At 47.7% G+C, this 15000-nt stretch overlaps 1 protein-coding gene across 1 annotated transcript in view; it reads left to right on the top strand.

The window, feature by feature from the left end:
- ptprfa (protein tyrosine phosphatase receptor type Fa) overlaps positions 1-15000 on the top strand; it is a 155517-nt gene that overhangs the window by 73451 nt on the left and 67066 nt on the right. Inside the window, 3 exon segments of the mRNA XM_035523924.1 lie at positions 13731-13821; positions 13823-13875; positions 13878-13916. Coding sequence (XP_035379817.1) covers positions 13731-13821; positions 13823-13875; positions 13878-13916 — 183 coding nt within the window.

Here is a 15000-nt window from a genome sequence, read left to right as displayed (position 1 = left end):
GAGACGTGGAGGAGAGGAGGAGGGAGAGCAGGAGAGACGTGGAGGAGAGGAGAGGGAGAGCAGGAGAGACGTGGAGGAGAGGGAGAGCAGGAGAGACGTGGAGGAGAGGAGGAGGGAGAGCAGGGGAGACGTGGAGGAGAGGAGAGGGAGAGCAGGAGAGACGTGGAGGAGAGGAGAGGGAGAGCAGGAGAGACGTGGAGGAGAGGAGAGGGAGAGCAGGAGAGACGTGGAGGAGAGGAGGAGGGAGAGCAGGAGAGACGTGGAGGAGAGGAGGAGGGAGAGCAGGAGAGACGTGGAGGAGAGGAGGAGGGAGAGCAGGAGAGACGTGGAGGAGAGGAGAGGGAGAGCAGGAGAGACGTGGAGGAGAGGAGAGGGAGAGCAGGAGAGACGTGGAGGAGAGGAGAGGGAGAGCAGGAGAGACGTGGAGGAGAGGAGGAGGGGAGAGCAGGAGAGACGTGGAGGAGAGGAGAGGGAGAGCAGGAGAGACGTGGAGGAGAGGAGGAGGGAGAGCAGGAGAGACGTGGAGGAGAGGAGGAGGGAGAGCAGGAGAGACGTGGAGGAGAGGAGAGGGAGAGCAGGAGAGACGAGGAGAGGAGGAGGGAGAGCAGGAGAGACGTGGAGGAGAGGAGAGGGAGAGCAGGGGAGACGTGGAGGAGAGGAGAGGGAGAGCAGGAGAGACGTGGAGGAGAGGAGGAGGGAGAGCAGGGGAGACGTGGAGGAGAGGAGGAGGGAGAGCAGGGGAGACGTGGAGGAGAGGAGGAGGGAGAGCAGGAGAGACGTGGAGGAGGGAGAGCAGGAGAGAGACGTGGAGGAGAGGAGGAGGGAGAGCAGGAGAGACGTGGAGGAGAGGAGAGGGAGAGCAGGAGAGACGTGGAGGAGAGGAGGAGGGAGATCAGGAGAGACGTGGAGGAGAGGAGGAGGGAGAGCAGGAGAGACGTGGAGGAGAGGAGAGGGAGAGCAGGAGAGACGTGGAGGAGAGGAGAGGGAGAGCAGGAGAGACGTGGAGGAGAGGAGGAGGGAGAGCAGGAGAGACGTGGAGGAGAGGAGAGGGAGAGCAGGAGAGACGTGGAGGAGAGGAGGAGGGAGAGCAGGGGAGACGTGGAGGAGAGGAGGAGGGTATTTAAATATGAATGGTAGAGAATGTTCCATCGCTACTACACAGAGGAAAGAGAAGGTAAAGGGGAGAGTGATGAAGAGGAGAGAGAGATGGAAGGGAAGAGAGAGGGAGGTGTAGAGAGGAGAGAGAGAGGGAGGTGTAGAGAGGAGAGAGGGAGGTGGAGGACAGGAGATGAAAGAAAAATATAAGAGGAGAGAAAGAAGAGGAGGTGCTTCAGTTCAGTGGGGATTTATTGGCCTGGCAAAGATTTGATGAAGAAAGTAGCAGGATAATCCATAGAAAAAATAATGAATATGTGTGTTTTAATCCCTGAGACCTGGATCCTTTCTGGAATATCATGACATTAGTTTTCTTAGGTTCACTGCCAGGGTCCAAGTCTGTCAGTTCTGCTCCAGCAGGTCCAGGGTCCAGGTCTGTCAGTACTGCTACAGCAGGTCCAGGGTCCAGGTCTGTCAGTACTGCTACAGCAGGTCCAGGGTCCAGGTCTGTCAGTACTGCTACAGCAGGTCCAGGGTCCAGGTCTGTCAGTACTGCTACAGCAGGTCCAGGGTCCAGATCTGTCAGTTCTGCTCCAGCAGGTCCAGGTCTGTCAGTACTGCTACAGCAGGTCCAGGGTCCAGGTCTGTCAGTACTGCTACAGCAGCTCCAGGGTCCAGGTCTGTCAGTTCTGCTCCAGCAGGTCCAGGGTCCAGGTCTGTCGGTTCTGCTCCAGCAGGTCCAGGGTCCAGGTCTGTTAGTTCTGCTCCAGCAGGTCCAGGGTCCAGGTCTGTCAGTTCTGCTACAGCAAGTCCAGGGTCCAGGTCTGTCAGTACTGCTACAGCAGGTCCAGGTCTGTCAGTACTGGTCCAGCCAGTCCAGGGTCCAGGTCTGTCAGTTCTGCTTCAGCAGGTCCATGTTCTGCTGTAGCCCCTGCAGTGGTAAACCCAGTCATCTGTGTAGAGTAGGAGTTTAGTCTCTGTGTCATGCAGTGCGATCAGGAGCTGTAGACTCTTCCAGTTCATTAATATCGATGTTGGGCTTAGCCTGTAACCTCGTCTCACTCCACGTCCATGAGAGGAAGTCTGTCTGTTTATGCTCAATTTTTATTCCAGAGCTGTTTCTTAATGAGGTCATGTTTTACCTCCACACTACTTTCTATCATTTTGTAAAATCAAAAGTCTTTTTAAAGTCTATAAAGCATGCAGATATTTTGGCGACATGTTTATCGGTTGGGTGTGTGGGGTGGGAGTATGATCAGTGGTGCGATCATTTGACTGTGCATGAAGCTCCTCAGATTACAGTTCACACAGATGCCTCTGGAACTGTTAGTGCAGTTTATCTCCAAATTTAAAGGTTTGTGTTATTAGTCCTTGATTCCAGATTTTAGGAAAGAAACCTACACTTATTGAATGTGGACACACACACATACACAGTTTATAGCAGAGTTTAAAACAGTGAGGAGTCTGAACTCCACACTGACACCCACACACAGACACACAGGCTCCTAAAACCTCTACACTTCAACCAGCTGGTTCAGCAATAGCTAAGAGAGAGAGAGAAAGAGAGAGCGAGAGAGAGAGGTAAGCAGATGTGTGTGCGTGTGTGTGTCTTTTCTCTGCACACACACCTCTGAATGCAGCAGTATGTAGGAGAGAATAGCTATGTGTAGGTAGCTGGATAGATAATAAACAGACTACCACACACACACACACACACACACACACACACACACACACACGCATGTCTGCATGAAAATACACACACGCACACACATGCATGCATGTCTGCATGCAAATACACACATGCATATCTGCATGTAAATACACACGCATGCATGCATGTCTGCACACAAATACACACAAACTTGCATGTCTGCACACTAATATGCACATGCATACAAATGCATATCTGCACGCAAATACACACACACATGCATATCTGCACAAAGATACACACACATGCATGTTTGCACACAAATACTCACAAACACATGCATGCCTGCACACAAATACACACACATGCATGTTTGCACACAAATACACACAAACACACACATGCAGGTCTGCACACAAATATACACATCCACACACACACGTATGTCGGCATGCAAATACACACACACAAAAACACACACAAACACACACACACACACACACACACACACACACAGACTTTTTAATCACTTTATTCACTTTCATGAATCTGTTTCTTTTTTTATAGGGTTCAAAATGTGTTTGTGTACATATTTATAAGTGGCACCAGTACACGCAAGAGTTTCTATGGGTGGGGCCTCTGTATGACTCCTCCCCCTTCCTAGGGTCTTCTTCATTTTGATGTAGTCTTTATTAGATTTGTTTGAGGTCTGTGTTTGGGTTAATGAGAGAGAGATAGGGTAAAGGAATTTTCCTTCAAAGCCTGAATCAACAAAGACACACACACACACACACAAACAGGCGCAAACCATTGAGCGATGGCAGTCTGTAAACATGTTGACTCGACGCTGCTGTACGGATGTGCTGTTTGTGTAGAAGCCTGTGAATAGATCAGATACTCAGCCTGTGTGTATGTGGTGGTGGGACTGGTGATTATGCTGACTTCAGTTCACTAGTGTGTGTGTTTGTGTGTGTGTCCTCCTGTTTAGCATAGCAGGGAGATGGAACATCAAACATACTTTCTGTCTTATTTCCACATTTGCTCATATTTTTCTCTGGTTTTGACATTTTCATTTTCATTCTGCTCCTGAGTGAGAGGCCACAGAAGCTGGGGGAGTGAAACACACACACACATGTGTGTGCATGTGTTACCCGGGAATGGCGATGTGTGATGGTGTTTATGTAATGGCAGGACTGAAGCAGACAGTCGCGTTCCTGGTGAAACAGTGTGAGATATTCCTGGATTGTGGAATTTGGTTGTGTTCGGGTCTGATAAATACGGAACTCCACAGATGAAACCTTATACCACATCACAGCAAATCAGAACATTCAGATGTTACCTCACATTTAATATGCCTGAAGTTACACACAAACACATATAAACACTACAGCTCCTGGTCTGATAACCCTCTGCTTAATCAGACCGAAATACCATCAGCTGTGTTTGTGACCCACCCTGTTAAAACAATGACATTTTTTATGATTTGCACAAAGGTTGTTGAATGTACAAATCTAACTCATGTAAAAGTTTTTATTGCTGCTTATCAGACAGTGTTATCAGACCTAATGACTATCTATACTGCAACACAGTGTTATCAGACCTAATGACTACCTATACTGCAACACAGGTATGTTCAGACTGTCATCCGACAGACCAGAATGTCATTAAAACGTGTGAGAGATTACACCTCACCAACTGTGAGGGGGTTAAACGTGTGAGATTACACCTCACCAGCTGTAAGGGGGTTAAACGTGAGAGATTACACCACACCAGTTGTGAGGGGTTTAAACGTGTGAGAGATTACACCTCACCATCTGTGAAGGGGTTAAATGTGAGAGATTACACCACACCAACTGTGAGGGGGTTAAACGTGAGAGATTACACCACACCAGCTGTGAAGGGGTTAAATGTGAGAGATTACACCACACCAGCTGTGAGGGGTTTAAACGTGTGAGAGATTACACCTCACCATCTGTGAGGGGATTAAACGTGTGAGAGATTACACCTCACCAGCTGTAAGGGGGTTAAACGTGTGAGAGATTACACCTCACCAGCTGTGAGGGGGTTAAACGTGTGAGAGATTACACCACACCAGCTGTGAGGGGGTTAAACGTGTGAGAGATTACACCTCACCAGCTGTAAGGGGGGTTAAGTGTGTGATAGATTACACTACACCAGCTGTGAGGGGGTTAAACGTGAGAGAGATTACACTACACTAGTTGTGAGGGGGTTAAACATGTGAGAGATTACACTACACCAGCTGTGAGGGGGTTAAGTGTGTGAGAGATTACACTACACCAGCTGTGAGGGGGTTAAGTGTGTGAGAGATTACACTACACTAGCTGTGAGGTGGTTAAACGTGTGAGAGATTACACCACACCAGCTGTGAGGGGGTTAAACGTGTGAGAGATTACACTACACCAGCTGTGAGGGGGTTAAACGTGTGAGATTACCCTCGCCAGCTGTGAGGGGGTTAAACGTGTGAGAGATTACACCACACCAGCTGTGAGGGGGCTAAACGTGTGACACCACACCAGCTGTGAGGAGGTTAAACGTGTGAGAGATTACACCACACCAGCTGTGAGGGGGTTAAACGTGTGAGAGATTACACCACACCAGCTGTAAAGGGGGTTAAGTGTGTGAGAGATTACACTACACTAGCTGTGAGGGGGTTAAACGTGTGAGAGATTACACCACACCAGCTGTGAGGGGGTTAAACGTGTGAGAGATTACGCCTCACCAGCTGTAAAGGGGGTTAAACGTGTGAGATTTCACCTCACCAGCTGTAAAGGGGGTTAAACGTGTGAGATTACCCTCGCCAGCTGTGAGGGGGTTAAACGTGTGAGATTACCCTCGCCAGCTGTGAGGGGGTTAAACGTGTGAGATTACCCTCACCTGTCCTGTCCACCTGACCTGCTTTGCACCTGAGCTATTTAGCTGTCTCACCTGTGCTTCTTTTCCGGGACGCTCCTTGTGTTTACAAACGGATTTGCTGTAGTCCTTCCTGATCCAGAGTCCCACAGCTGATCCAGGGTCAGTTGGGGTTAACTTTGCTTAAATATCTCGAAGTAACCCCACATGGCTGTCATCTACATCACGGAGATGTTTCACTCCCTTTAAATGGTAGGAAATAATCCACTCACATACGACACCCATCACCACACCGTACACACACACTCACACTTTCAGTTGAGCTGTGTGTTCTGTATTAGTACTGGCATGGTTGTTGTGTTTATCGCGAACTGATCGTGGTTTTAGGTTCATTATGTGTGTGCTTCCCAGAGGCAGTCACACACGGATCGTCCTTACCTGGTAGATTGAGTATCACACTGAACACTCTCTCTCATTTAGGACCTTAACACTACAGAGCTTTTGGGAAATGGGGCCCTGGTCAGAGAGGAGAACAGCGATCCGTGCAGAAGACGCTCAGAGTGGGGGCTGATGGGATACTCGAGTGTCTCCCACAGGTCTGAGTCCATGAGTCGGTTGGTGCTGTGGTGTAGGTGGTAGCAACACACTATGGCTGAGGTGCTGCTGGTGTTGTTGTGGTGGTGTATATGGGGTTGTGTAGTTGTGTCTATGGAATTGTGTAGTTGTGTAGCTGTGTCTACGGCGCCTGACTTCCACATTCCAGAGCTGAGAGCCTGCTACCTGAAGTGTTTGTGTCCTTTGACCTGATATTACAGAGAGGGCAAAGTCCAAATGCCACATAACAGATGCACCCGTTTGACTGCCAAGTAGCCAGGGAGGGTGAGTGTGTGTGTGTGCGTATGTGTGTGCGTGTGTGTGTGTGCGTGTGTGTGTGTGTGTCTGTGGGTGGTGCTCTTTCCTGCATATCTGAACATATCCCAACCTGCTACGCTCTCCCACCTATGTTGTTTCTGTCCACGTGTTCCTCTCTGGCCGTAACACACCCTCGGTGGCCCTAGTATCATTTTCCCTGCCGTGTGTTTGCGGTGTGTTTTGTGTGTGTACCCAACAGGCCTGTGCGGAGAGACAGCCCCCCACCCCTTACCTGCCTACTGTGTGTGGGGGGGGTGTTTTGTTACCTGGTTACTGCTCAGAGATTCTGTTACACATCAGGGGCCTCTGAGTTTCAGTCTCGTTCACTAACACAGGTAACTCTATACCACACCTTCCAGAGCAGAAATTCCCAAGCACCTGCTCTCTCACGTGATGGAGTGTCGGGGAGACACTGTGGGGGAGTTGTCTCCTTCCATCCTAATCCAGGAGTGACCCGATCATTCCAGATACCCGCTGAACACGTGGCGTGCTCCGGCATTCCCACTCACCTCTCCTGCTCTTTTGCTTGTCTTGTTCTCTCGTCCTGCCTTTGTTGCGTTTTAATCACTCGCAGGATGTAACTGTCTGTGCCGTTTCTTTTGTCGTGATTGGGGAGTGGTTTTCTCCCTGGCTATAAGGCCAAAACTCTCGGTCATAAAGGTTATCGCAGCACATAAACTCCGTACGCGAAAAGCCCAACACAAGGACCTGTTTGTGGAAAAGGTGTAGAGTGTAATGGAACGTTTGAACAAAGTGTATTTAAAACAAGAAACGTCGATATCCAGCGTCCTCGACTAAATGAGTATTAACAGACTCCGTGCAGTGGATTTAGGAGACGTGTCTGGGAAAACACCCAAAACTGTCAAGGATGAATTCCCGTGCTGCGTTTACTCTGAGCGCAGTAGGCACCTCTAAAGCTGAGATCGATGCTGGCACAACAGAAGCCAAACGCGCAAGTCACTCGCTCCTGTGGAGAGGTGTGACCAGAGTACTGACATCAGCGCCATCACTGCGAGAACACGACATCTCCATCACCTCCAGAGCCCTGTCAGGTTCTCTAGAGCAGAACGACGCAGAAGAGATGTGTGTATAGAGCGTGTATAGGGTTGTGTGCTTGTGTTTGTGGGCGTGTGTGTGTGTGTTTGTGGTGTGTCGAGCACTAGCCCTTGTACTGTGAATCAGTGACGCTGGTGTGTGTGTTGTCACTGTTACTGGCCCCAGGGCAGAGGGGCAGTCTGACACTCTATCCACCCTGACCAGAGTGTGAACAGTGTTCTCTCCATCACACCATCTGTCTGTCTGTCTGTCTCTCTGTCTATACCGCTCTGTTCTGTTTTTGTCTCTGAATCTATATCACTGACACACACACACACACCACACACACACACACACACACAGTGTGTGCTCTTTTCAGGGAGATGTATCTGATGACATGTCTAATCTCATGCTGTTGTTACCTCGGGTACATAAGAACAGACATAGAAAGGAGGAGGTCTCTGTGTCCGTCTGTCCCCCTACAGATCACGACTCCAAGCCACAGGACTCAGTACTGCAAACACACACCGGCCCATTCAAACAGTACAACATAGGAGGACACAACACCAGTCCAGTCCAGTCCAGTGTGCACAACAAAAGATTTAAGAGCCCAGTACCCACCTCCCTGTGGGAGGTTAGCTGCCCTCGCTGGGAGCTCCTCCTCCTCCTCACTAGGAGCTCCTCTGCCTTGCTGGGAGCTCCTCTCAGGATTAGAGCAAAGGAGCAATTATGCACAATAATTGACTCAACAGGTGAAATAGGAAATGCAGGTTTATACACACAACACCTCACAGTGATTTACAAATATAAGAAAAGTATAAAACTCAAGGAAAATACTTTAAAGAAAAAGCGATTATTGGATTATTAACCACATTATGCACAGGATTAGGGTCACGTGTCTGTAGCCTGATGGTTTGTCTTAGTCCTGCATGCGTCTCCAAAACTGGACATCTGATATTACTATTAATATTGCACAGACATGTCTGCCTGCTATGTGAGGAGTGAATTTTGTTTGTTAGATGGTTATGTATCTTAAAACAGTAGCTCTGTGTGTGTGTGTGTGTGTGTGTGTGTGTGTGTGTGTGTGTGTGTTGCTATCACTAATCAGTGTTTTTTTTTCATCTTCTGCTAAGCAGGTTGCTCTCTCTGTCTCTCCCACAAACACACACACACACACACACACACCCTTCTATGGGGATGCTTTGATAAAAAAGTCATTAACGCTGTGGGATTTATTCTTTTAATAATAACAACCTGTTATCAAATTTTCTCTCACAGTGTGACATTGAAAAGCTCTTTCATTATTTTTAACTTGTTTACAGACATTTCAGCTCCTCTTGTGTTATGCAGAAGGTTCTGACAGAACCAGGCTGTCCGGACCAGGTTCTGTATTCTATATGTGTTTAGATGGTCATTAAATCTCTGTTTGGTTTTGGAGTTGTGACTTATGTGTTTGGGGTCACGGTTACAGTTCAAGAAAGAAGCATCACTTAAGTCTTTCATGAGCAGGAGCACTTTAAATGCCTTCATTAAAACTGCTCAGAATGTAGCATCTTTCTCTCTCTCTCTCTCTCTCACACACACACACACACACACAGCCCATATATGTGTCTGTCTCCTGAGTGTTTCACTAAGAGACATGTAGATTATGAGACATAATTGGATTTCTGAGCGTCTCTGAGGCAGTAACCAGTGTCCCTAACCAGTAACCAGCGTCCCTAACCAGTAACCAGCGTCCCTAACCAGCAACCAGCGTCCCTAACCAGCAACCAGCGTCCCTAACCAGCAACCAGCGTCCCTAACCAGCAACCAGCGTCTCTAACCAGTAACCAGCATTTCTAACATTCCAGCCGTCCCCAGAGCCTCAGAGTGCACCCTTCACCCTTCACCCTTCAGCCTTCACCCTTCACCCTTCAGCCTTCACCCTTCACCCTTCACCCTTCAGCCTACAGCCAGCATCTATCAAAGTTGTGTTAATGTGAGTGTGTCACACACAGCAGTGATACTGACGTGGTAGTGTGTAGTGTGTGTAGTTGGTGTGAGTGTGTCACACACAGCAGTGATACTGACGTGGTAGTGTGTAGTGTGTGTAGTTGGTGTGAGTGTATCACACAGCAGTGATACTGACGTGGTAGTGTGTAGTGTGTGTAGTTGGTCTGAGTGTGTCACACACAGCAGTGATACTGACGTGGTAGTGTGTAGTGTGTGTAGTTGGTGTGAGTGTGTCACACACAGCAGTGATACTGACGTGATAGTGTGTAGTGTGTGTAGTTGGTATGAGTGTGTCACACACAGCAGTGATACTGACGTGGTAGTGTGTAGTGTGTGTAGTTGGTCTGAGTGTGTCACACACAGCAGTGATACTGACGTGGTAGTGTAGTGTGTGTGTAGTTGGTGTGAGTGTGTCACACACAGCAGTGATACTGACGTGATAGTGTGTAGTGTGTGTAGTTGGTGTGAGTGTGTCACACAGCAGTGATACTGACGTGGTAGTGTGTAGTGTGTGTAGTTGGTGTGAGTGTGTCACACACAGCAGTGATACTGACGTGATAGTGTGTAGTGTGTGTAGTTGGTGTGAGTGTGTCACACACAGCAGTGATACTGACGTGGTAGTGTGTAGTGTGTGTAGTTGGTGTGAGTGTGTCACACAGCAGTGATACTGACGTGGTAGTGTGTAGTGTGTGTTTTCTGTGATATCACAGCGTTAGGATGACACAGGATCCAGGATGGTAGCTCAGTGGTTATGGTGCTTAACTAGTAATCGCAAGGTTGCTGGTTCAAGTCCCACCACTGTCAGGTTGCCACTGTTGGGCCCCTGAGGAAGACCTTTAATCCTCAATTACTCCATCTGAATTCTGTCAGAATTGTAAGTCACTCTGATAAAAGCATCAGATAGAAGTTGTAAATGTCTCCAACTCTGCTGTGTGTGTGTGTGTCAGAAGAGTATCAGCTCCATGACGCTGTGTTCCGTGAGAGGGATTATCTGGGTGGGAGAAGTAAATCCCCAATTTCACAAATTCCTGCGAGTGTCAGAGCAGGCTCGGCTTACGGCAGCTCCGTCCGAGAGGAGCCATTACCTGACACGGTCCCGATCCCTTCTCCCGGCCGTGCAGCCGGATCTGGTTACGGTGGGAACCTGGCACACCCAGCTGTGAGAGAACAGCGCCGCTGACGATTCGCTGGCAGCCAGCCAATCACGTTGTGTCATCAGAGAATCCACACGGCTTATAGAGTTTCACCCAGAATGGAGGGTTTTCACTCAACTCTCATTTTCTCCGCCTGTCTGTCTCTCTGTCATCCGCCTGTCTGTCTCTCTGTCCTTCACTTGCTTTTTTATTATATCTCTGTCTCCCTGATTTCTCGCCCTCTCTCTAAGGGGTGTGACATATTTCTTCAGTCATTAGAATTAATAAAGGAGTGTGTGTGTGTGTGTGTGTGTGTGTATCATGTGAGCCCTCAGGTAAACAACACATCATCAACAAAAAAATACAACAGCATTGAATCTAGAACATCTAGAATCTAGAAACAAGAGGACTGAGAACGAGTGAGAGAAAGAAAGCGTGATAGCTAGAGAGAAGACGAGGGAGAGAGAGAGCGATAGACACAGACAGAGAGAGAGAGAGAGAGAGAGAGAGAAAGTTGCTTGGGTTCGTTTACGCCAGTCTCGCTCTCTCTGTGTCTCTGTAGGTGGTCTCCTCTTTCCCACTGAGCTCTTTATTGAGGGTTTCCCAGCGTCTCCACTGAACCTCTCCGCCCTGACGAACGGAGACAAAGTTTAGCGACTATGTAACGACGGGGTCGTGTTTCACTCTGACCCCGGGTCACTGCCGTCACCTGGAGACAGAAATCCCGCCAGCAGCTGCTACACATACCAAGGCCTTGACATCACAGGGGATTACACGCTGCAAAAGGTCACAGAGAACACTTGTGTTTGCTGTGTTCCCTCTGGAAAAAGACTTTTTATTTTTTGGTACATTTCTGACAAGTGTGTACATATGAAATTAATTCCCAGTTTGAGTTGAATTCCCAGCATACTTTCTTCTGGTGGATTTACTGGTTTGTTTATCTTTACTGATGTTTTTTATTTCATATCAACATGTTTGTGGGTCTCTGTGAGTTTTAAACTTTTTAATGACTAATACACTTGAAAAAACATATTACAATCTGTGCACAATATTAGGTAAGAGAGCATTTTGACCATATCATATTTTGACCATATTATCATCAGTGATGTGTATTGGTGTGACGAGGGAGATCAGCACCCTGTATCAAGGTGTGCAAAATTATTTCTTAAGCTTCTTTTCCTCAAGAAAAGTGGGCCAAAAGAGATTTAACTGACTCTGAAAAGTCAAAACTTTTCAGCACTCTTAAAATTGCTAAGGTATCGGGGCTTGGGTCACAGAACCATCAAATGTTTTGATCCAAATAATCAACAGGGTCCCAAGAAACGTGTTGAGAAAAAAAGATGCAAATTAACTGCCAAATGTGAAGTGACCAGGAACCCGTTATCCTCCAGTGCTGTCATCCAGACCTGCAACCTACCTGGAGTGCCCAGGAGTACAAGGTGTTTAGTACTCAGAGACAAGGCCAAGGTATGGAAGGCTGAAACCCCACCACCACTGAACAAGACACATGAGGTGGCACGTCAAGACGGAGCCAAGAAATATCTGAAGACAGATTTTTCAAAGGTTTTATGGACTGATGAGACGCAAGTGTCTCTTCACAGACCAGGTGGACGGGCCCCTGGCAGGATCGGTAACGGCACAGAGCTCCACTTTGACTAAATTTGCCAGCAAGGTAGAGGTGGGGTACTGCTGTGGGCTGGTATTAGTAAAGATGAGCTAGTTGGACCTTTTCAGGTTGAAGATGGACTCAAAATCAACTCCCAAACCTACTCCCAGTTGTTAGAAGACGCTTTCTTCAAGCAGTGGTACAGGAAAAAGTGCTCCATCGCATGTAGGAAATGCTCTACTGCGTGGCCAGCCAGAAAAGGCATTAAAGAATGATGACATGGCCCTTCCTCACCTGACCTGAACCTACTGAGAGCTTGTGGGCCTTCTTAAGCAGGAGATTTATGGTGCAGCTCTCTGAACAGAGTCTGGGAGGCTGCGGTTGCTGCCGCACAAAAAGTCAACAGATGAAGAAACTGACAGACTCCATGAATGGAGGCTTATGACTGTTACTATAAAGAAAGATGGCTACATTGTTCACGTTTTTTTCATTGTTTTCTTTTTTCAAATGTTTATTTGTAAATTTTGAGTTGTTTGTTTGTTGTTCTCACTTTAACAGATGAAAATAAATAAGTGAGACGGGAAGCTTTGTTTTTCATTTAGTTGCATAATAATTCTGCCCACTAATAGAAAGCCAAAACCTCAGCTTTGCTTTCTGAACATTTGGACTGACCAAGGGCACTGTAGCTGTTCAATAATGAAACGAATCTTACACAGCTTGCCTAATAATTGTGCACACAGTGTAGTAGGAGTCAGTAAACATATCTGATGTGGTGTAAAGGCGCTAGTTTGAGCGGGAGACGTTCCCTTTAAATGTGGGAGTGATTTGCCTTCGTGTCTGACCAGTAAGATGAAGTTCCGTGACACATATTATGACTCCGACTCTTGGTTCACACATGAACGAGTGATGGATAAATGCTTATATGTGCTTGCTGTGCATTTTGATTTGCCGACACTATTGGCTGTTCGTGGGAGATGGATTACATAACTCCACCTCACTTCTGTTTAGTTTTCTCCCTGACAACACACACACACAAGCTCGCACATCACTGCTTTGCCGACTGACGTCTGTGAGACGAAGCACCCAGTTCCTCTCGCTCTCCAATGTCCCAGGATGCATCTGCTACTCAGGAGGGTTCTTACACCCCTCCACTTACCTCCCCATGCCCCTGCAGTCTAGCAACATCCCCGCTTTCATCGCACCGCTGGATTCAGTACTAGCCTTCCTCTACTGTCACGCAGTTTAATTTCAGCCCATATCAACATCTCTGGTTCACTGAGGCCTTCAGTGTCATTTGGATAATTGAGCCAATTGTTTGTACCCAATCTCAGCAGGGATGGTGGATGTCAGCTGGGAATAGACTCTAAGCTATACACCACCGTGCATATGAATGCTAACCCCTGTTGTGTGTGTGTGTGGTGTGTACACGCAGAGGACCAGATCCCTCACGGCTTCCCCACCATAGACATGGGTCCCCAGCTGAAGGTGGTGGAGAGAACCCGCACAGCCACCCTGCTGTGTGCTGAGTGGGAACCCCGACCCTGAGATCTCCTGGTTCAAAGACTTCCTCCCTGTCGATATCAACGCAGCAACGGACGAATCAAACAGCTCCGCTCAGGTAAGAAGACCCGCCCCAAACACGCCTTCCCTGCCCCGAGTCATCTCTGACATCACACACACCCAAATGCCCAAAACTGTGATTACTAGAAGTGCTAAACTATTTAATAAAACTGTGTATATGCAGCGAATATGAGCACATGTAATTTGTAATGGATGCACCGGATTAGAAGTTCTTACTGTTGTTGTATGGACTGGTTATATTAGCATTCTGTTTTCATCAGAGCAGTTATTTTAGTATCATATTTTACATTTAAATTTTAATATTTCAGCTTATGGCATATCTGAGATGATTGCTTGTCGAGTGATGCTCCGTCCGACTCCCTGAAGTCCTGTCAGATAGAAGGAGCTCACCGCCATGTGATATCTGCTGTAGCTAACAGATGTTTCCCAACCAGCCCACACCAGACGGTCCGTGTGCCGTCTGTGCGCCCGTGCTGAGCCCTAAAGATCCCTGAGTATCTGTTCCAAGTGAACCAGGCTCGGGGTCGGAGTGAAAGAGCAGTGTGCTAGCGCAGTGAATTGTGGGTTATGAACCGCTGATCTACAGAGCTTCTGTGAGGTGCTGGGTTACGGGAAGCGTTTCAGCCCAGGGGCTTTGCGTGTAAAAAACCTGCGTTCTCTGCGGTAAAATGACTTTAATATCTTGTTTTGACCAGCTCGTCACCATGGAGACCAAGTGCAGTGAAAGGAGTGATCAAGTTTATGTTTATTTGACCTCTCACAAGGCCAATGGACACTTGTCATTTATTTGTTGATATAGTGTATTTTCTGACCCTGACTATAGAAAACCTCTCAAAGGATTTTTCTATTCAAGAATGCTAATCAAATGGGATTTTTTTTTTCCAGTTGACTTGCATTTTCTTTTTTATATAATAATAGTAATAGTTCAGTGTCCTTGGTGTCTGATGCAGTCTTAACGTGGCTGAGACATGTGTCTGTCTAACAGTAAGTACCATACTAGTGATTCCCCCACCAGCAGTCGATCAATAGTTTGTTTACAATGCAGCACACATGATTAGCAAGCAGAGAGACAGACAGGGTGTGAGGGTGTGGAGGGGTGCGGAGGGTGTGAGTTCAGAGAG

This window comes from Electrophorus electricus, chromosome 3 (assembly GCF_013358815.1).
Source record: "Electrophorus electricus isolate fEleEle1 chromosome 3, fEleEle1.pri, whole genome shotgun sequence".
Lineage (NCBI taxonomy): Eukaryota > Metazoa > Chordata > Actinopteri > Gymnotiformes > Gymnotidae > Electrophorus > Electrophorus electricus.
Note: the sequence above shows the minus strand (reverse complement) of the source record. Positions and strands in the feature narration are given on the sequence as shown.